This window comes from Anabrus simplex, chromosome 11 (genome assembly GCF_040414725.1).
Source record: "Anabrus simplex isolate iqAnaSimp1 chromosome 11, ASM4041472v1, whole genome shotgun sequence".
Taxonomy (NCBI): Eukaryota; Metazoa; Arthropoda; class Insecta; order Orthoptera; family Tettigoniidae; genus Anabrus; species Anabrus simplex.
This window is the reverse complement of record NC_090275.1, coordinates 114,886,229-114,909,190: the sequence shown is the minus strand read 5'-3', so window position 1 is coordinate 114,909,190 and position 22,962 is coordinate 114,886,229. Positions and strand designations below refer to the sequence as shown.

The 22,962-nt window shown below is 41.3% G+C and overlaps 1 protein-coding gene across 1 annotated transcript in view; it reads right to left on the bottom strand.

Moving 5' to 3' along the window:
• The window catches only part of LOC137496908 (uncharacterized), a 92,115-nt gene that overhangs the window by 52,391 nt on the left and 16,762 nt on the right, over nt 1–22,962 (bottom strand). Inside the window, exons 2-4 of the mRNA XM_068229656.1 lie at nt 18,235–18,291; nt 16,693–16,791; nt 3,396–3,436 (exon numbers count right to left, since the gene is read on the bottom strand). Coding sequence (XP_068085757.1) covers nt 3,396–3,436; nt 16,693–16,791; nt 18,235–18,252 — 158 coding nt within the window. The 5' untranslated portion in view covers nt 18,253–18,291. The remainder of the gene's footprint in view (nt 1–3,395; nt 3,437–16,692; nt 16,792–18,234; nt 18,292–22,962) is intronic.

Genomic DNA, 22,962 nt, shown 5'->3' with positions numbered 1-22,962 from the left:
ATTATAGACTGTTATGCCTTTCAGCGTTCAGTCTGCAAGCCTCTGTGAATTTACTAAACGTCGCCACAATCCTCGATTTGCAACTAGTGTTGTGGCCTCCTTTAGTTCTATACCTCTTTTCTTTAAATCGTTAGAAACCGAGTCTAACCATCGTCGTCTTGGTCTCCCTCTACTTCTCTTACCCTCCATAGCAGTCTCCATTATTCTCCTAGGTAACCTATCCTCCTCCATACGCCTCACATGACCCCACCACCGAAGCCGGTTTATGCGTACAGCTTCATCCATCGAGTTCATTCCTAAATTAGCCTTTATCTCCTCATTCCGAGTACCCTCCTGCCATTGTTCCCACCTGTTTGTACCAGCAATCATTCTTGCTACTTTCATGTCTGTTACTTCTAACTTAAGAATAAGATATCCTGAGTCCACCCAGCTTTCGCTCCCGTAAAGCAAAGTTGGTCTGAAAACAGCCCGATGTAAAGATAGTTTCGTCTGGGAGCTCACTTCCTTCTTACAGAATACTGTTGATCGCAGCTGCGAGCTCACTGCATTAGCTTTACGACACCTTGATTCAATCTCACTTACTATATTACCATCCTGGGAGAACACACAACCGAAATACTTGAAATTATCGACCTGTTCTAGCTTTGTATCACCCACCTGACATTCAATTCTGTTGAATTTCTTACCTACTGACATCAATTTAGTCTTCGAGAGGCTAATTTTCATACCGTACTCATTGCACCTATTTTCTAGTTCCCAGATATTAGACTGTAGGCTTTCGGCACAATCTTCCATTACGACCAAATCGTCAGCATAGGCCAGACTGCTTACTACTTTTCCACCTAATTGAATCCCTCCCTGCCATTTTATACCTTTCAGCAGATGATCCATGTAAACTACGAACAGCAAAGGTGAAAGATTACAGCCTTGTCTAACTCCTGTAAGTACCCTGAACCAAGAACTCATTCTACCATCAATTCTCACTGAAGCCCAATTGTCAACATAAATGCCTTTGATTGCTTTTAATAATCTGCCTTTAATTCCATAGTCCCCCAGTATGGCGAACATATTTTCCCTCGGTACCCTGTCATATGCTTTCTCTAGATCTACGAAACATAAACACAACTGCCTATTCCTCTCGTAGCATTTTTCAATTACCTGGCGCATACTGAAAATCTGATCCTGACAGCCTCTCTGTGGTGTGAAACCACACTGGTTTTCATCCAGCTTCCTCTCAACGACTGATCGCACCCTCCCTTCCAAGATGCCAGTGAATACTTTGCCTGGTATACTAATCAATGAGATACCTCGATAGTTGTTGCATTCCTTCCTGTTCCCTTGCTTATAGATAGGTGCAATTACTGCTTTTGTCCAATCTGAAGGTACCTTACCAACACTCCACGCTAATTTTACTACTCTGTGAAGCCATTTTATCCCTGCCTTCCCAATATACTTCACCATTTCAGGTCTAATTTCATCTATTCCTGCTGCCTTATGACAGTGGAGTTTATTTACCATCCTTTCCACTTCCTCAAGCATAATTTCACCAACATCCTTTTCCTCCTCCCCATTTGCTTGGCTGTTCACAACACCACCAGAATGATTTCCTTTTACATTGAGAAGATGTTCAAAATATTCCCTCCACCTCTCCAGTGATTCCCTGGGATCTATTATGAGTTCACCTGAATTACTCAAAACACTGTTCATTTCCTTTTTCCCTCCCTTCCTAAGATTTTTTATTACTGTCCAGAAAGGTTTCCCTGCTGCTTGACCTAGCCTTTCCAAGTTGTTACCAAAATCTTCCCAGGACTTCTTTTTGGATTCAACAACTATTTGTTTCGCTCTGTTTCTTTCATCTACGTACAACTCCCTGTCTACCTCGGCCCTTGTTTGGAGCCATTTTTGATAAGCCTTCTTTTTACGTTTACAAGCTGCTCTCACTTCATCATTCCACCAAGATGTTCGCCTTTTCCCATCTTTACACACAGTTGTTCCTAGGCATTCCCTTGCTGTTTCTACTACAGCATCCCTGTATGCCACCCATTCACTTTCTATATCCTGAACCTGCTTACTGTCTACTGTTCGAAACTTCTCACTAATCATATCCATGTACTTCCGTCTAATTCGCTCGTCCTGGAGATTTTCTATCCTTATTCGTTTGCAGACAGATTTCACTTTCTCTACCGTAGGCCTAGAGATACTTAGTTCACTACAGATCAGATAGTGGTCTGTATCATCGAAAAATCCGCGGAAAACTCGTATATTCCTAACAGATTTCCTGAATTCGAAGTCTGTCAAGATATAGTCTATTATGGATCTGGTACCCCTAGCCTCCCATGTGTAGCGGTGAATAGCCTGATGCTTGAAGAATGTATTCGTAACAGCTAAACCCATACTAGCACAGAAGTCCAGCAAACGCTTCCTATTCCCATTAGCTTCCATATCTTCCCCACATTTACCAATCACCCTTTCGTATCCTTCAGTTCTATTCCCAACTCTCGCATTGAAATCGCCCATTAGCACTATTCTATCCTTGCTGTTGACCCTGATCACGATGTCACTCAATGCTTCATAAAACTTGTCAACTTCATCCTCATTCGCACCCTCACATGGTGAATACACGGACATAATTCTAGTCCTAATTCCTCCAACTGATAAATCTACCCACATCATTCGCTCATTATCGTGCCTAACAGAAACTATGTTCTGTACAATGGTATTCCTGATAAAGAGCCCTACCCCAGACTCTGCCCTTCCCTTTCTAACACCCGTCAAGTACACTTTATAATCTCCTATCTCTTCCTCGTTATCTCCCCTTACCCGAATATCACTTACTCCTAGCACATCCAGATGCATCCTCTTTGCTGACTCAGCCAGTTCTACTTTCTTTCTTCCATAAGCCCCATTAATATTGATAGCTCCCCATCGAATTCCATTTCGTTCGCCAAGTTGTTTCCAAGGAGTCCCTCGCCTGTCAAATGGGAGTGGGACTCCGTTACTCCCATAGGTCCGAGGCTTGCTTAAAATGTTCTGAGCTCGGTAGATTCATGAAGCAGGATGCTACCATACTTACACATAGTCCAAGTGAGGATCTCTCCTCTAACGGGTTATGGACCACCGGTGGATTGTATAGTCCTAGCCGCCTGAGCACAAGGAGGGCCAGGACTCAGAATATGTCCGAGATGCCCACTCCCATTCCATAGCAACTGGTATCCCGACTCTCAGGACCACTTACTAGGCCACTCAGCCGTTGCCCATGGTTCACGAACTAGGACGTGACTACAGTAACCCACAAACATGCACCACTAGTTATTATTATTATTATTGTTATTATTATTATTATTATTATTATTATTATTATTATTGTTATTATTACTGCACTAGACGCATCTTACCCTTTCGGAAGAGGAGCAGTGCCTGTACCAGTTCCTCCACCCTGAAATAAAAACAGAAACGATATTAGCTTGTTATTTATGTAAGAACCAGTCTTCGTGTGCGAGGTGATTCAAAAGGAAGGGTAGAATTATAGGGGCGAATGAAATGGACGGCATTAATGGGTTCAAGACGATCAATGTAGCACTACTGTAGACAACGTTTCCTGTGCTACTCAAATAAACAGAGCACTTTGGAACAGGGGGCATGGAACCCCACAGATTTGTTGTCATCGAGAAGCAGGCGCTTTCGGAACAGCCGTTATTTAAATTGAAAACGGGTGATGGCAGCAGTTACCGACAGTCCGAGAGGGGGAGGTTCAGCTCACTCTTCCTTCGTTTATTTGACTTTAAGAAGTCGTGACCTGGTCGACCTGGTCCCATCACACTTCGCCAAAGTTCTGGACGAGCTAAATAGCTGAAATATCTTTTAACTGGTTGTGGAACGTACGGTTTTGGTAAATTACATTATTTTCGGTAGCTACGGCATTTATCTTCGTTCCTTTTACCTTAAATATGCTTTCAGCTTGGTACGTTTCCGTTGATTCGATTTAAGTTCCCCTTTGGCGTGCCTTCATGTCACAGGTTTAATGGATAGCTGTTTGCCTTTCTCTTCCGCTATTTACGCTGACCTTACGTCAATCATTCTTGATTTGTGATTGGTCATTTCACCAGTGCATGACTGTTTACGTCATCGCCAACTTTATCTTTGATTGGTACCAAGAATGTATCCCTCGGCTCTTTTCTACTTTTTATCTTTGGTAATTTATTTACTGTATTGTTTATTGATTGTAATTATTAATATACCTTCTGAAAGCAATTTTTTTATTACTTTTTTTTTTTGTTAAGGTTTCTGCGTAGTCATTTTCACTGTTAGTCTTTCAGCACTATTCTTCGGCTGCTGCATCTAGAATCTTGTGTTGTTCTACATAGCCCGACTACTTGCTCACTCTCCGGAATCTCCGTCAGTTCTTCACGGCAACCCTTTCGTCTTGGGTGCACGCACTAGCAACTGCGGTTCCTCGCCTTCGTCTTCGCACACCGCAGCGCTAGTTGTTGGCTTGGCTGGCTTTTTCATTTTATTTGAGATATCGAATGGTAGCCTGCAGCGAAATATTCGCTAAATCTACTGCTATTCTATTCTCTATTTTACGAGTCATGTTTACTCCTTTGAAAGGACTTTTTTATATGTCGGGCAGTTCGTCTGTGATAATTGTCAACTGCAATGAAATTTCCTTTGAACTTTTAACTTCCTGGAGGAGAATGAGTGCTACGAGATTCAGCTCAAGATTTTGTAACCTATTTCATGATTTCTTAGTAAAGTTAGTCATTGAAACCTAACTAAATTTAACTTTTGGTAAACTTCAATATTTATATATTTGTTAATGTTATTTAAATGTATTGTTTGATCTGGTTTCAACCAGCCTTCAAAGTTAGCATACTTAATTACTTGAGATATTCTGAATTTTTCTGTCATCATAGGACGATACTCTTATTGTATCTTATCTTTATCGCGCATAGTCGGTGGCTATTTGGCTCATGGTCTGGCGCTTTATACACACATTCACTAAATTTGACTGTTATTCGTTTAACTCAATTTAATTATTTGTTGTTATATTTACAATATTACTGTAATAAATTTTGCAACTGCTGTTTCCCATAACCCGCATTCTTATCTCTTTTAAACGCGTAAAATTTCCGAATAACTATTCCTAAGTTTTCTGCATGGTGCCGAAACCCGGGACAGCAGATACGTTTTCACAACTGTACTAACTTTAATTTGCAATTGTTCCAGGATTCTCTTGTAATTTCTTTCCACTAGTCCCTGATGCAGACTTCAGCTACCCCAGTTGTTCTGGACGCCAGTATGCTGCCCGACGACAAGTTGATTCGAGCTCGCGCTGTCTACAAATGTCAACTTAGCCTGCTTCGTAAGTTCCCTTCCAACTAGGAAGATGAAACTAGTAACATTGATAATCATCTTCAAAGACTAAACAATTACGAAGTGGCTTTTAGTCTTAGTTATTGAGTCCAAACTAACAAGGAAATCCAGTCGCGTGAGCAGTCAGTCGACAGAGAGGAGGTCGACAATCTTTACTTTGAACGACATGCCGAGGCCATACTAATCATTAGACAGCTTTGAAACAGGAAGAACTTTCTAACTCTACTTCCCATTCAGGAGTGTTGAAACCTTCTGATATTAACCTCTCAAGTTTCATTACTTCCCCATTTGCTTGGTAACGAGGAGTAACTGTTTGGCTCCTTAGTTAATCGTAATGAGTCGCTGCCCGACCTTCAAATGTTCCACTATCTGCGCTCCTCGGTTCAACGTTCTGCACTGAAACTTACCGAGTCTCTTTCTCTCACCCGTAGCAATTATTCAGTCACCCTGGATCTATTGAAGGAGCGATACGGAAACCCCCGCCTAAGAATACAGCGTCTTGACTGCCACCAGAGCAGATAAGGTGCAAGCCTTTAAAGCGTTGTTGGATACTGTGGTGTTGCATGTTAAAGCCTTGGCAATCTCGAATCAACCAGTTCAACACTGGGATACGTTTTGTTGTATTTCATTTCCTCCAAGTTCAAACCCGACACCCTATAAATCTGGTAGTTTGAGATCTCCAATACACAAACAAAGATGCCAGATTCTCTCAGCTATCGCTTTACAGATGAGTAATCAATCATTTAATTTGGATAATAAATTTCAGCCAGTCCCTAAGGTTTCTAAGTTCATAATTGTTTCTAGAACTCAGGCATTGAATGTTCAAACGATAACTTCCGAACCTGTGGGTTGCTCGGAAGACCACCTTTTGTTCTTCTGCCCTAAATTCAAGTCATTTTCCACAGACGACAGGAGAAAATTTCTTCAAATAAACAAGAGATGTTTCAATTATCTGTCTGGCAGTCACCTGTTGGACAAGTAGAATTCTATCAGTTCTTGTAAACATTGTCGCTTGAAGCATCATTCGTTAATACATCGCCACAATAATACTAGTTCTAGTCCATCCACCGTTGAGCTTGCTCAAGGTAATATTCCTTCTAATAGTGCACAAACCTTAACTCAAAGGGCTTCTTCCATTAGAGGCTCTCAAGTTTTCTTTTCTACTGCCGTTATTCAAATTAAACATTACAATGGTCGATGGAATTCGGTTCGATGCCTGTTAGACAATGCTAATCATTAGTGAAACATAGTCAACTTCTAAATTCTTTTATGGATAGGAATCAGGCCTAGGACGCTGTGAAATTGTTTAAAGAGGAAACAACACTCAATATATTGGTGCCCTAAACAGGATACGTTCACCTCTAAATTGACATTGTCTATAATCCTCCCAATACCGAGCGTCAAGTCCTTTCCGAAATTGCTAAAATGTTTGATCCTCTGCAATATTTAGCTCCCAGCATAGTTATTGATATACTCTTTATGCAAACTTTGTGCACTTTGAAGGTAGGTTGGAACGAAATTGAGCCTTCCGTGTTTCTTCAAAAATGGCATAACCAGTACACAGTTTAGAGCTTCGTTTATTCTCTGATAGTTATAAAAATTCATACGGGTGATTCGCTTACCTTGCTTCGAGAAACGAACCATGCTTTTCTAATCTCTTGTTTTCCAAATCCAAGCTGGCTCTTTTAAAAGTTGTTTTATTACCTCCACTAGAGCTTTGTGCAGCTCTGCCTGCTGTAGAATTATCCGATAAATTACTCCAAAATTTTAAAAATTCATAGTCCTAAGATATTTTTCTGGACTGACTCGATCATCGTTTTATCTTGGCTTATCTTCTCTTCATTGGCAGTTTTTTGTCTCTCACCGAGTTCTAAAGCTTCAAGCACGATCTTTAGCTGAAATACTGCTGACGTCATCTTGAGAGGTTGCACCCACAAGCGTTTAGCAAGCTTTAGTTTGTACCGGCATGGTCCTTCGTGGCTTGCCAAATCTTCATAGCAATGGCTCATCCGTCCTAGTTTAGAGTCTGTGAAGACAATGGAGTTTCGTAGAACTGCAATTGCTGTGCATGTTCAGATGCAAACTCATCCAATGCTTCTAAAGTTTTCCACCTTTCATAAACTTGTACGAGTAATGGCCTATGTCATAAGGTGGAATTTTTTGTGTTAGATCAGCCTTTGAAACCTCAATCATTTCTAACTACCTTGGAATTAAGAACTGCTTCTATTAAAATCTTGTTTATAGTGCAGCAACAAACATTTTTTGAAGAGTTTCGATCTCCCAGAAATGGTCTCCCCTTGACCAAGGGTAGTGAAATTTTCCCCTTGTCTCCCTATCTCGATCAAGATAATCTTATAGGAGTGGGTGGTCGGCTCTCTTATTCTATTTTGTCCGAAGATAAGAAACATCCTACCATCTCACCTTCAAGCATAATGTCACCAAGTTGATTATAAAGCAATTTCATTATCAGCATTTGCACGCTGGTGCTCGCACCTTATTATATCTTATTTCTGATCATTATTTGCTTATTAATGGGATTCATGAGATTAACTCTGCAGTAAACAAACCGAAGAAATGAAGCGAGCTATTGTTTTCGTTCTAACCCTTTGCTGCATCTCAGCTCATGTGCTACATACCTTCCTTCAGGTCTCAACCTTGCATTTACTGGTATTGATTATGCGGGTCCTTTCTCTTATAGAACTAACCCTATGAGGCCTACCTCTAAAGCTGTAGGTAAAGCCTATGCTGTTTTGTTTGTTTGTATGGATACCGGAGCCATTCATATTGAACTTGTAACCAACGCTTCTACTTCCTACATTTTAGCTGCCATCTCTCCATTTTCTTCTCGTGGATGTATTCCTTCAGAAGATTTTTCTGATAATACCAAAACATTTTTGGAGCTTCCGAAGAAATGAAGCGAGCTATTGTTTCTTCCTTAGCTGAACAGGAAATTCAAAATTTCCCTCATTTGAAAGGATTCAAGTGGAATTTTATCACCCTTATGGAACTGATCGTGGTGGTGGCTGGGAATCTTGTGTCAAATTTCTTAAGCGACATTTAAAGATAATTTCAAATTCATTTTCTTTTTCCTATGAACAATTCAATTGCTTGCTTATTTTGACTGAGAGCATAGTAAATTCTAGGCCGCTTATTCCTTTGTCCATGGATCCTCAAGATCTCCTTCCTCTTAGTTCCTCACATTTTGACTGAGAACATAGTAAATTCTAGGCTGCTTATTCCTTTCTCCATGGATCCTCAAGATCTCCTTCCTCTTACTTCCTCACATTTTTATTGAGAGCATAGTAAATTCTAGGCTGCTTATTCCTTTCTCCATGGATCCTCAAGATCTCCTTCCTCTGACTTCCTCACATTTTTATTGAGAGCATAGTAAATTCTAGGCCGCTTATTCCTTTGTCCATGGATTCTCAAGATCTCCTTCCTCTTACTTCCTCACATTTTGATTGAGAGCATAGTAAATTCTAGGCTGCTTATTCCTTTGTCCATGGATCCTCAAGATCTCCTTCCTCTTACTTCCTCACATTTTTATTGAGAGCATAGTAAATTCTAGGCTGCTTATTCCTTTGTCCATGGATCCTCAAGATCTCCTTCCTCTTACTCCCTCACATTTTGATTGAGAGCATAGTAAATTCTAGGCCGCTTATTCCTTTGTCCATGGACCCTCAAGATCTCCTTCCTCTTGCTCCCTCACATTATTGATAGGCCTCGCCTGGCGCTACTCCGATGGCTTGATGTACCTTTACCGACCTCGTGGAGAAAGGTGCAGGCTGCTCGTGACGAACTCTAGCTGCGCTGGCATCTGGAATACCCTGGCCAGCTTCAGGTAAAGTGTAAGTGGAAGGTGGAACAACCTAATATTAAAGAGGGTGACTTGCTTCTTCTTCATGATCCAAGTCCTCCTTTGTAGAGTTCCTCTCAAACAATAATCACCACTGGAGAAAACTCAGGAATAGGTATTCGGAAGTTTTAGGGTATGAAAGAGGTAAGAAAGCAGGTTATGAGCAATATTGAAAATGTAACAAGTAATTAAGTTAAGTTAAATGAATAAAAGTAAAATTTAATGAATGTGTGTATAAAGCGCTGGACAGTAGCCACCGACTCTGAATAAGACTACCGTCCTATGATGACAGAAACATTCAGAATATCTGAAGTAATTAAGTATGCTAATTTTTAGGCTGGTTTAAACTAGTCCAAACATTAAACATGGCGAACTACAACTAGGCAACCCTTCCTTTTAACACTAATCCGAACGAAGAAAAAAGAGGTCGAATCCATCGAAAAGGTATCGGAAAAAGAAAACCAAAGGCCACGAAGGGGTCGGAATTGAACAAGAATTGACCAAGGGAAGTCAGACGGAGACACTCAGCTAGAATGATCACACTTGCATGGTGAGAGCCCCTACCAACGTCGCTTACAAGGGGAAATATCTCTCAACTATTTAGGCGTGTAAGGAACAACTTCGTCATTATCTTAATAGGAAGGTTTTCCTTAAACTCAGTTATTTACAAAATACACAGTTCGTACGTCACGGGACGTGATTACGTTTCATCGAGTTAATTCCATCTTTTGAAGAATGAGGTGGCTCTGGGACATGCTCCGGTGTCTCCTCTGTCTTCGTACTTATTTACTGTGTTCTCTATTCTTTCATCCAGACTTTGCCTTCCGTTTCCCATTTAAATTTTACTTAGATCTCATGCTCGTGAAGGCTCAAGTTCAAGTGCCAAGATTCTGATTCGTTCGTGCTAGGAGGTTGTTTATGCCTCCAGTCCGGCACAGCCTGTAAGAGAATCAATCAATCAATCAATCAATCAATCAATCAATCAATCAATCAATCAATCAATCAATCAATCAATCAATCAATCAATCAATCAATCAATCAATCAATCAATCAATCAATCAATCAATCAATCAATCAATCAATCAATCAATCAATCAATCAATCAATCAATCAATCAACCAATCAATCAATCAATCAATCAATCAATCAATCAATCAATCAATCAATCAATCAATCAATCAATCAACCCACCAATCAATCAATTAATCAATCAATCAACCCACCAATCAACTAATCAATCAATCGATCAATCAAACACTCAATCAATCAATCAATCAATCAATCAATCAATCAATCAATCAATCAATCAATCAATCAATCAATCAATCAACCCACCAATCAACTAATCAATCAATCAACCAATCCCTATCATTTATGACGTAATCCTCCATTAGATAATTTCAACAAACATCTCTCTTGGATGTCCTCTTACTATAAACAAGTCTTTGCTCCAATGTGACCTGATGGAATCAAAAATATAATTGTTTTCATTCGGCAAAAGGGCAAATACTATTGGTTGTATATTCGTCTCTACCTTACAGCTCCCAAACGCAGCGTGAGTTGCCAACATTTGGCAGAACTGTTTGCTTTACATTTAAACGCTTCGTCCGTCAATTTTGTCATATATCTGAGAGTTCCCTCTTCCTTTTTCACCTCTCAGAAAACGAATTTTTGCCCTGTAAAAAAAACTGATTCCGCCTGTCATTTTTATCATTTCTTCATCAAACACGAATTACCCCTAGAATTCGGTTCCTTCTGGTTGCCTTGTGCCGTACTCCTGTGCTGCTATGGGACCCTAATGTCGCCAAACTGGCTTGGCATTTCGGTCACGAGTTCATATAACTTATTACTTTGTATAATGATGTCGCGGAAATGCAAGTGTTCAATAATCAAAACAAATAAATAGATACACCACTTCTATTTCGGAATCTGTACCCGATAACCTAAATCTGTCGTCAAGATTATTAAAATTTGCATAATTAAAGCGATCGTAAGCCTCCAATATTAATAATAATTTCGTGTGGCTATTTCTATCCGAGTGCAGCCCTTGTAAGGCAGACCCTCCGATTAGGGTGGGCGGCATCTGCCATGTGTAGGTAACTGCGTGTTATTGTGGTGGAGGATAGTGTTGTGTGTGGAGTGTGAGTTGCAGGGATGTTGGGGACAGCACAAACACCCAGCCCCCGGGCCATTGGAATTAACCAATGAAGGTTAAAATCCCCGACCCGGCCGGGAATCGAACCCGGGACCCTCTGAACCGAAGGCCAGTACGCTGACCATTCAGCCAACGAGTCGGACAACTAGGAGAATGCAATATTGAACAGAAAGAACGTGCTTCGTCCCGTAAACCGATATTTCAACATTTCAGAAAGCAACATCGAGTTCTAAGAAAGTCATAAGCTGGGAAGTAATTTCTGCTCCGTAATAGAGAAAGAACGGACGAAGGTCTGGGGAAGACAGGAGAGCGCAGTTTGGACATATCTCGGCTGAAAAATTAACGCTGCTCATTTCTTCTCGGCAGCAAACAAATAATTTAAAGCTGTTCCCAGAATTTCCAACAGTGAATACTTCAGGTTATTTATTTAAAATGTGCTGAATTTCCAAGCTCAGTAATATTGAATTAGTACGCAGGACGGAAGGTCAACTAACAGCTCGTACTTATGACTTCTTACCGGATATGCCTACGCTCGTAGTCAAATCTATGCACGCCAAGGTGAAATTCAATGTAAGTTTTGATCGGATCACCAGGTCATACCGCGCTGAAAAAATGATTACTTCAACTGAAAGACACGAGCGGTCACTTTCGATTTCAGTTCACCAGAGAAAGCTACATCTCTTTCTCTTTTTTTCTTCCCACCACTTTTTCATAATGTATGAATTTTCCTACATTTAAATTTACATATCTTGTATTATACACTAATGTTCATAAAATACAGAACACCTTGAAAGACTAGAGATATATATCTCATATTACCAGGACATGTTCTTTACTATGTTCTGCAGAAACGATTAGCATGTGACTCATCTAGGTTCATCATGTGCACTGTTGCCTAGGAGGCACTGCGTCTTCCATGGGCACTGATAACTTGTTCCACGCGTGCTGGCTTTGTCGCGTACAAGGCGCGAATTGCGTCCCGGGGTATAGCCATCCATGCTACATTCTCTTTGTATATAAATGGCATATCTTCCGGATTAAAACACTGTAAATACCACTTATACGCTGATGACCTACAGATATATATACACAGCAAACCCGAAATCTCCGTGATCGAATGAAGCTCCTCTCCACAGACCATAACAAAAATACCCGATCCTGCAGCACCATGTGTTTATCCCTTCCTGTACACAGATATATGGGCCAGAAATCACGGATTAAAATTAAACGCATCAAAATCCCAGGCAATAATTATTGGTTACCCTAAATTACTTTGAAAACTCAATCGAACAGCGTTACCACAGTTGTCCATAAGTGGTACTCCGATACAGTATAGCCAAAATGTAAGAAATGTTGGTATAATATTTGACGAACATCTGTCCAGGTCTGCCCAAACTATATCTTTGTGTACAAAAATATGAGGAACGCTACGCTGTCTCAGTAAATTCAAATTCACTTTCCCCTTTAAACTAAAGAAAATTCTTGTTGAATCACTCGCATTACCTCATTTTTTTTTTGCGATATAGTTTACAACAACCTAGGAGTAGACTGGGGAAGGAAAGTACAGTGTGCTCAGAATGCTTGTGTAAGATTTATCTGTGGACTTCGTTACGCTGACCATGTCACGCCGTCTTACACGCGGCTCGGGTGGCTTCGCCTGCAAGAACGACGCACACTTCATACTCTTTGCTTCTTGCATACTATTCTTAAAAGTTCTCAACCAGCCTATCTCCGTGATCGAATGAAGCTCCTCTCCACAGACCATAACAAAAATACCCGATCCTGCAGCACCATGTGTTTATCCCTTCCTGTACACAGAACAGCAATCTACACGAAATCATTCACCGTTACCGCAGCCCGACAATGGAATCTCTTACCAGTGGACGTCAGAAGCATGTCCAGCAGCTCAGCTTTTAAACATGCCTGTGTCGAAATACTAGGTAAACATGCATGAATCATCAAATTATGACCTGAAAACACCTGCTTGACCGAACCCTATCTTATAGAAAGCATCTTGAAAACCTCGGATCTAAGTTGAGATCACGTAATAATATTCTGTTTAAATTGTGTGGAACTTCATGGGGTGCTTCAGCGGACACATTACGACGTACTGCGCTTGGCCTCGTGTATTCTGCAGCTGAATACTGCTCTTCAGTATGGCTTCACAGTTGCCACGTGAAGAAAGTCGATGTAGAACTTAACACCACCATGCGTATCATCTCTAGTACTCTGAAGCCTACTGCAACGCACTGGCTGCCAGTCCTGTCCCACATTGCTCCACCAAGCCTGCGACGTTCAAGAGCCCTTGTTCAAGAATATAATAAGATCATGTCCAATCCAACTCTACCTATCCATAGAGATGTTGCAGATCTCTGGAGACAAAGGTTGAAATCCCGTAAGCCACCGATGAAAACAGCTAAGAATATAATGGATGCTGGTTTCAATTTAAAAGAGGAATGGAAAGAGCAATGGATTCGTACAGCTCCGGAGTGGCCAAGCCTCTTTAATCCAAACCACGCCCCAGCTGGTTTCAGCTTGTCAAGAAGAACGTGGGCATCACTAAACAGGTTCCGCACAAATTGTAGAAGATCTGCATTCTCCCTTCACCAGTGGGGCTTCAGGGACTCTCCAGCGTGTGATTGTGGTGCTTTAGTCCAGACCATGCATCATATAATGGACGAATGCCCTCTGCGTGCTTATGGTGGAGACCGAAAAGACTTTGCTGATGTCTCAGTATCCCTAGTGCAGTGGATAAACAATTTAGATATTCATGTGTAATTGTTCCCTACTTACCAGTATTCCTTGCAGGTTTTTCTTTTGTATAATATTGTATATATTTGTCCATTCTGTAAATTCCATACGCTTAATAATAATAATAATATCTTCCGAACATGCTAGTGCGTAAGTCCTGTAAATATGAACTTCCTATCTCGAATATTTGAAGGTGTTCTGGTTTATATGAACATGAGTGTATATGTACTATCACAAAGTTACGTCACAAAATCCATGCATAGAATTTTTGATCCCCAAATATTTTCAGCAAGTAGGGATCGTTGTGTATTGAAAGATTAATATTGTTCCAACATTTATTGTCTCAAATACAATGTATCTCTAAAAAATACAATCCTGTGCTCAGTTATGTGCAGGCCAGTTATCCACTAAATTCCAAATCAGTAAAGAAATGATTGTTTTTCTGTACATTTCGCATTTTTCTGCATTTTGTGTGTGTAGGTTCCACTGCATTTTCATCCGCCTGTCAGTATGTCTGTCTATATGTCTGTCTTTCTGTCTCAACATAACGTGACAGAATTCCCTGAAACTTGTTGTAAGAAGCACTGTTGTACAAATATTTTCCTGAAACAGAATGTACGGGAAATGGACGCACAACACTGCATTTCAGCCAGTGCACTGTGTTCAAGGTAACCACATTTACAACATGTGAGAACAAAGTTCGATGAATAGTCCTGTACTATCAACATAGAAGCACAATGCAACACAGTGACCTTACTGTTTTTCGAAATAGTCCCCTCCAATAATCATGCACTGCTGCGATCGGCGATACATCTCCTGGAAACTTTTCAAGAAGGCTTCCTTTAGAATAGTATTCAAAAGCCACGTAACGTTTCGCTAGATGTCAGGAATATCGTCAAATCTCTTTCCTTTGAAAGCGATTTTGACTTGTGGGAATAGGAAGATGTCTGGAGGCTTGAGATCTGACGAGTTTGGGGGATGGTCAAGTTGCACCACCGCCTTTATTGCCATCAACTGTTTGACGATATTGGCTGTGTGCGGACGTGCGTTGTCATGGACAAGAAACCATGAGCCTTGGTTTGCGTACTGGAGTCGTACCCTGCGTAGACTTTTCCGGTGAGGTTCAAAATTTCAATGTACTGTGCAGCATTCAACGTCGTTCCCTCAGGTATAAATTCCTTGTGGATAATGCCTTGACTGTCGAAAAAGTTGATGAGCATCGTTTTGGTGCGTGTCGTTTCGGCTCTGACCTTTTTTCCGACGAGGGGATCGCCGATAACGTCATTCCACGCTTTGCCGTTTAGTTTCAGGGTCGTACCTGTGACACCAGGTTTCATCCTCAGTGACAACACAGTTCAAGACATTTGGTGTCGCAACCGCCGTTTCGACAAAATCCTGTGAAAAAAACCTCTAAACGAGCCTGCTTCTGATCGTGAGTTAAGTGATGAGACACAAGACGAGAACACGGTTTCCTCTTCCCTAACTTCTGGGTAACGATTTGTCGCAAGGATTCACGGTTAATCTGCAGTTCATCCGCTATCATGCGCACAGTTAATCGCCGATCGTTCGCCCTCAATGTCCTCACCTTCTCAATGTTTTCGTCACTGACGGCGGTCGCCGGTCTTCCGCTACGGGGGTTGTCAGAAACATTTTCCAGGTCTCCTCGAAAACGGGCGAACCACTCGTACACACACTTCGAGGACAGTGCTTGATATTCATAAAAAGGTACCAGCATCGAATGCGTTTCTTTCGGTGTCTTGCCAAGCTTAAAACTAAACTGTACATTGATCTTTTGGTCGTTATGTTCCTGTACGCAGTTCAGAACCAACACACTAAACACCCACTGTGTCAAAAAGGTCTTATACGGCACGCACACGATGCTCAACTGAACAACGTTGGGAGCAGGTGGTCAAAACCTGCTGCAACGCAATGCAGCGTTGTGTGTCACCGGTGCTGGTGGATCGACCGTTCTGACTTCATTCACATAACTTTGTTGTCACAGACCGTATAGCCGGTACTTTTGTCATGAGTTGTATTTTCTGATAAAATATTTTTTGTCACACAACCTTTTCTAGAAATCGGCCAGAAGCGTAGTTATAAGTATCGCCTAAAGTGTGTTTGTGGGTAGCTGAGTACTATCATCTGCCCACAAGAAGTCCATATTTAAGAATACCCGTTCGGTAGCAGCTTTAGCTCCGGGCTAACAGGAAAGAAACTCTCGTATTTTAAGGAGTTTTGAATATGACACTTCATGAGAAAAGAAGGCGAAATATTAGCCAACCGGCACTGGGCTGTTGATTTATTCTCAGATTTCCAACGAGCCAGTTTTTCTGCGAACACATACCGTTTGACGTACAACTATTCGTCGTACAGAATAATTTCCTCAGCTTCAATCGAAGGAATTACTTTGTTAACAAAGCTGTTGTGTTTTACATGTCTTCCCAAACTGCTGTCCTTTCTAATATTACCCACCTAAATATTTTCAAATTTTCTGTAGATTTTGCCCATTTTCTTAAATATTTTGACACAAAGTGATAGAAATTTTCAACATACTTACATCCCGAATGTTGTGACTTCTGTCGTAATTTACTCTCGTTCTAGATTTGCTGGAATGCGGATTCTGCCGGCCTGTACCGACTCTCGGACGGTGTCCTCCCTAGAAAGCGAGAAAAGTCTGTTATTTTCTCTCGATATTTGAAGCAAAAATCTGGATTTGGAAAATGCTAACAAAATGACATTCATTGTAAAATCGTAAATTTCCATCAACAAGGAAGTCTGTCCAGCAATATCAAATTTAGATTACTGACTTTTAGAGCGCAGTTCACTGGTGAATGTTTTCAGGTTGAAGATACGCTGTTGGGAGCTTCAGTCCGAGTGTGTAGTGAGGGTGAAGGGAGCATGATGTAAGGAGGAAGCGCACTGGTGGACGCCTTCAGAGGGAGGAAATTGCTTCATGACGTCAAGCTCCGTACGTCGGATGAGAAGAACTTATTGGAATTACTTCCTCTGATAAATGCAAGCAGAAACTCTCACAGCCGTAAATCTAGACTTAATCGGCAGTGGAGACGATAATAAGATTAGAATCTTTGATTATTATAACTATTGGGTTCTTAAGACTGTTGATCACTTAAGCCAAAAACTATGAACAAATCCGCACCGTTGACACGTGCGACGAGTGGCGAAGTCAAAGCGTTGAGCGTTATTTGAAACCGTATCCACAGACTTTTGATTTGGCAAAGTGAGTCCAATACTCGTACCGTTGGTCGACACCACAGTACGTTTGTATTCCATTGGCAAGCTCCCAACTGAACGCAATGCTGTGGACTCGAGAACAATGGGAAAGCTCCACGTTGCCGCAGTCTGATGTGTGTAAAGGCCAAGTGATTATTACTTAACAGAGTGCGTTGTTCCCGCAGTGAATTTTAGCGGAGAGAACACTTTGGTATGGGCCTGTTCTTCGTGGTTTGGTCCTGGAGCAATGGATTTAGTTATTCGAACCATGAATATCGAAGCCCGACAGAAATTATTGGGCAATTTAACGCTACCCTCGCTTTGACAACAATTTTTTAATGACCTTTTCCACTTTTACACGCCAATGTACCCATTCATAAATCAACGGTCATAACCGATGTGTCTGTGCAAGTGGAAGTGAATAAACCCGAACGGCCGGCACATAGGTCTGCCCTAAACCAAATTGAATATCTCTGGGATGAGTTAAAGTGCTGGTTGACTGACAGACCTGCGCCCCAAAATGATTGCAATAAAGTCTTCCGTGTTGTTGGAGAAATGGAGGGAATCAGCCTCCTGGATGCAATCTATAAGGCGCTGCCTAACGTTATCCCATGAAAACCGCACTGTTTTGTAGAGATCATCATGCCGGCTTCAGGTCCAATCGGTAAGCCACTGACCACATTCTCACTTTGTGGAAACTGCTTGAGAAACTCTGGAATTATGATACAATATTTATAACATTTTCATTGACTTTCAACGCGCATACGACAATATTCGCAGATAAACAGACTTCAGAACACAGTGCGTAAATTTAAGATCACCCAAACTCGTGCTAGAAATGTTGACGAAGAAAAAAGTAGGAACTCACCTGAGGACGTTTGCTCATGATGATCAGAATTGATGAGGTCCCTCAGCTCCGGAGCAGCTGGAAGAAAGATTAATATTAATGATCTATGTGACATTCATTCTGTTAAGAAAAGAACATCTTTGGTGAGAGCTTCATTCTGAAGGAGGCTAATTTTGATAATTGATACTGTGTTACCCTGTGAAGAGAGCAGTTTCCTTCTCTCCTTGAGCATGTTTAGTGTCCTCTGCATTCTCTGCACTAATTTTATTTGGCTACTTACGAATATTTTTAAAATTATCCTTGTGTATTTCTTTACAACGCTGTGCAAGTTGAAATTTGCTGCGAAAAGTAGGTAATTATTTCGTGATAGCCTACGTAAGATCTAGAGAATGGCCAAGAATAATGTACTGGAGTTCACAAAGCAGTTATCAGTGAGAATGTAATACAATAACTTGAGCTATATCGATATGTTGTTAATACTGCAAATTTGAGAAGAATCACGTAATGTTGGCATTACGAATGTCAGTAAGGTTGCCAGATTTCCGGATAGAAAATAAGGAACAGTGGCTCGATTCGAGATAGCAAGTAAGAAACACTTACGTTTCATTGCCATATAGTGCTAAATTAAGGCACCATAGACATGATTAAGAGAAGAGACCAGGGTTATATTAACAAATAAATACCGGTAATAGCATAACAGCGTCTGCGTGAAATATGTAGGTACATAATTTATTACAAACTAATAATCCGTTATTCCTTACATTGAAATGAACATTTCACAAGTACTTGTCATTTGATGAAGCAATTTGTAACAGTTTATTATTCAACAAATATTTCTTGAGAAATTCCATACAGTTCTCTTCATAGTTGAAGTACGCTTACAACGCTCAACGTCACGAAGCCGCGTGTAATGTAGTTTCACTGAGAAGAAGCTCAACCGTATTCAAGCAAATACTGATTTATTTTTAAAAAGTACAACTTAGCGAGAGATTTTTAATTCTCCCTGGTTGTCTAGACCTGCTACAAGTTCTGTTACTAAGCACACATTTCTAGATAAAGAAAAGCAAAGCAAAGCAAAGCGATGATGATGATGACGATGAGAATGAGGATGCTGATGATAATAGTGATAATAAAGAAAAAGGAGAAGTAGGAGAGGAAGATCTCAGTGTTTCTTTGTCATTATAGCTTTATGATATTACTTCATTTTCTAAGCCTAATACGAGTTCTGTCAGCGTGCAAACATCTCAACAAGAGATGCAAGTTGAAGTAGAAGAAGATTTCATCTCTTCTTTGCTATCAGAACAAGCTAAGTTTGTACTTGTAAACGCAACTGCAGAAGCACGTATTACACCAAAATAAGTCCCTACACATCAACACTGTGCATGCAGGCTCAAAGTTCACAACAACACTCCGTTACCCCAGGTAGACGTAAGACACTGCCAGGACTCAAACTACTCGTAAAACGTTTGCAACCGCTAGGAAACTATCAGGATGCTGGCTACAGACAGTATAAAAGATATATTTTTGAAATAGTGCCAGCATTACGTCTTGCAGGTATTATTGAGCAATAAATCCTCAAAGTGAAAACCTTACCTGTAAGCTCTCTCTCGACAGTACAACTGCCTAAACACCTTCATACATTCCCATCCCTCACCCTCACCTATGTCATCCTCCTGTAGCATACAATGGATCGAGTAGCTATATTGGTACAGACGCTTTTCCAACATTTTCCCATCCTTAGGGTGTTAACTCTGCCTCTACATGTAGAGCAGGTCTCAAGCCCGGATAAAGACAGGAGAGGCACCCTAGGTACTACAAATAAATATAAGCCCTTTTTCCCTTTAGCCCATTAGACTTTTAGCCCTTTAGCCTTTTACACCTTTAGCCCATTAGCCCATTAGCCCTTTAGCCCTAGGAGGAGGGTGCGGTGAGGAGGAGGAGGAAGAGTCCTTATTCCCTTTTGCTCTTCTGATAAGACGTGACCCCTGGGTTTCATTCCTCGTCATGTGTGTAGCACGATATTTTTCGGTTCTTCACTTTGCAATCTACACTGAACGAACGTTTTCACTTCTAACAGGATAACAAAGTTTGATTATAACAACATTCTATGTTTATCTACATCTCATCATTCTGATTATGATTTTAGCTTTCAGCAAGTATCCTTCTTTGAGAGCCCTAGTGCAGCTCTCCTCCAGGGTTAGTCCTATAAGAGCCTATGTATACTGTACCAGGAACGCCGCTACGGAAAAGAAGTTCGAAGTATGTGTGATGAACTTCGCGCGAGGGGGAACATAGGCAGCCCGCCGAACTCGCTGACGTACTCAGCCGTGACGTAGGCACTTCGGGTGATCTCCGCACGGTCAAACGTGACCATATATGGTAATGTCCTGGCCCAAGTACAAAAGTCCATTTAGCGTTAAAATGTTGTTATTTTGACACTGCCACCGTGAAGGCCATCGTAATAGACGCAACCTGACAAATTCTTAGGAAAATCCACCGTGTACTTAAGGAATTATAGGGGTGGATAACACCAACGTGCTAGATTCTTCGCCACAATCTGGCATAAAAGGAGGGCGATCAGGACTACAGAGTCAGTGTATGTTACTCCACCGTCTCTGCGACATGGGTGACGGGTGGAGCGCTACGAGTGCGGACCGATCCTATGGTTGCGAGTGTTCGGTTCCAGCGGAGTTGGAACTTTGATTTTCTTCAAGTGCCATGTGAGGACTTGTGTTTCAGTGACGAACCGAAGGAACTTACAATTTCTCTCGTGAGTGTCGTAACTTTTACAAGTACTACATTTGAACTCGTATTTTGAACTTGTATATTCGTAAACAGACTTTGGGAGTGTCTAATTTGGACTTGTGTTTTGTGATAAACTGTAGAAACATAAATCTTTTCGTGTGAATGATACAATTTTCCAAGTACCACATTGAACTTGTGTTTCTTGACAAACTGAGGAAACTTAGAGTATTTCAGAGTATTATGTTCGAACTTATGTTTCATAACAGATTGTGGAAACTTGAAATATTTTTCGAGTGACGCATCTGGACTTTTGTTTCAACTTGTGTCATCGTAACGGACTGTGAAAACGTAGACTACCCATGCAATATCTCAGTTTGTGTTTTCCACTCGTGAAGTTCCGAGGAAACACAGAATTTTTCAGTGTCATAATTGAACTTACAATTTATGCTTCGTAATCATTTTCATGGACAGTGTTAGACTTTTTCCAAGAGCAGTTTTACTTTAATGATCACTTAATTTTGTTTATCGACGGAATAGGACATTTCCGAGTACCATTTAATTTTCTGAATTTATTACAAACGTGCCAATGTGTCCTGAACTTGCATAAACTGTGCACCTTGTGCTTAATATTGTGCTCTAATCATAAACTGGCGAGATCCGTGAATTAAGAACTGTGATGACAATGATTAGTGACCCTGCCATGCCAGTGTTAACAAGCTCATGTCATGAACTTGACATTATAAATTACACATTATTTTCTCAATTATTAATTCGACTAACTTCTAACACAAGGTCAGATATTCAGTTCAATCGTCTTATTTTCAAGTGACAATTTATGAACATTTACGATTCAGCGAGGTGTTTGAATCAACATTTTCGTAACACTTGCCATATTTCATTTGCAATAAGTGAACGCAATAATTTAAAGGTCAATCTGTTTAACAGTGCTACAAGTAAGTTGAATGCCGTACGGGAAACTTGTATGTGAATCATGCCTCACTTTTCATCAACATTTTCGTGGGAGATTGAACCCTGTAACGTGTGCGCCTGGAGAATCGAGAACTCTCAAATCCTCGAGAATTTCGAGAAATTCCAGAAAAAAAATCCAGAACTTCCAGAAATTCCAGAACGTCAAGAACTTCACATCCACGACGGGCGTGACTCCTTTCCAGGCCGTGCCCAGCAACCATCCTAGGATCCGCAGATTCCAGCCTGCTACGACGCTTCAACACAGCTTGTATGAAGGTGATATTAATTTGTCTTCAATGAACAATAGTAGTATAATTGGATGGATCTGCGGCCTCCTCCTCCTCCTCTGGCTCCCAGGGGCCTCCTCCTCTTCCTCTTCCCGAGGGGCCTCCCCAGAGGCCTCCTCCTCCTCCTCCCGAGGGGGCTTCCCAGGGGCCAACTCCTCCTCCTCCTACCGGGAGACTTCCCAGGGGCCCACTCCTCCTCCTCCTCCTCCCGAGGAGCCTTCCCAGGGGCCCGTGCCTCCTCCTCCTCCTCCCGAGAGCCTTCCCAGGGGCCTGCTCCTCCTCCCGCGGGAGATTTGAATTGGTAAACAAAGCCACGTGCTTTTTGACAGCTATCATCGTTAACAACGCATCGCTAAACTCAGTACTGCCATCTTAACGGGCCTAACCCTTTGTGGTACCAACTTAACCTCACAAGCACGAGATTTGAATTGGTAAACAAATCCACGTGCTTTTTGACAGCCACGTGCTTTTTAACAGACAACAACATATCGCAATCCTCAGTACTACCATCTTGACGGGCCTAAACCTTAGTGATGCCAACTTAACCTAACTAGCGCGAGATTTGAATCGGTAAACAAATCCACGTGCTTTTTGACAGATGTCATCGCCATCTTTAAACTACAGAGCACCGTGCTGCCCTCTTTATCGCAGTAGCTGCAAATTCGTCACCTGTCATCCGCAGTGCTGCCATCTTAACGGGCCTAAACCTTAGTGCTACCAACTTAACCTCACTAGTGCGAGATTTGAA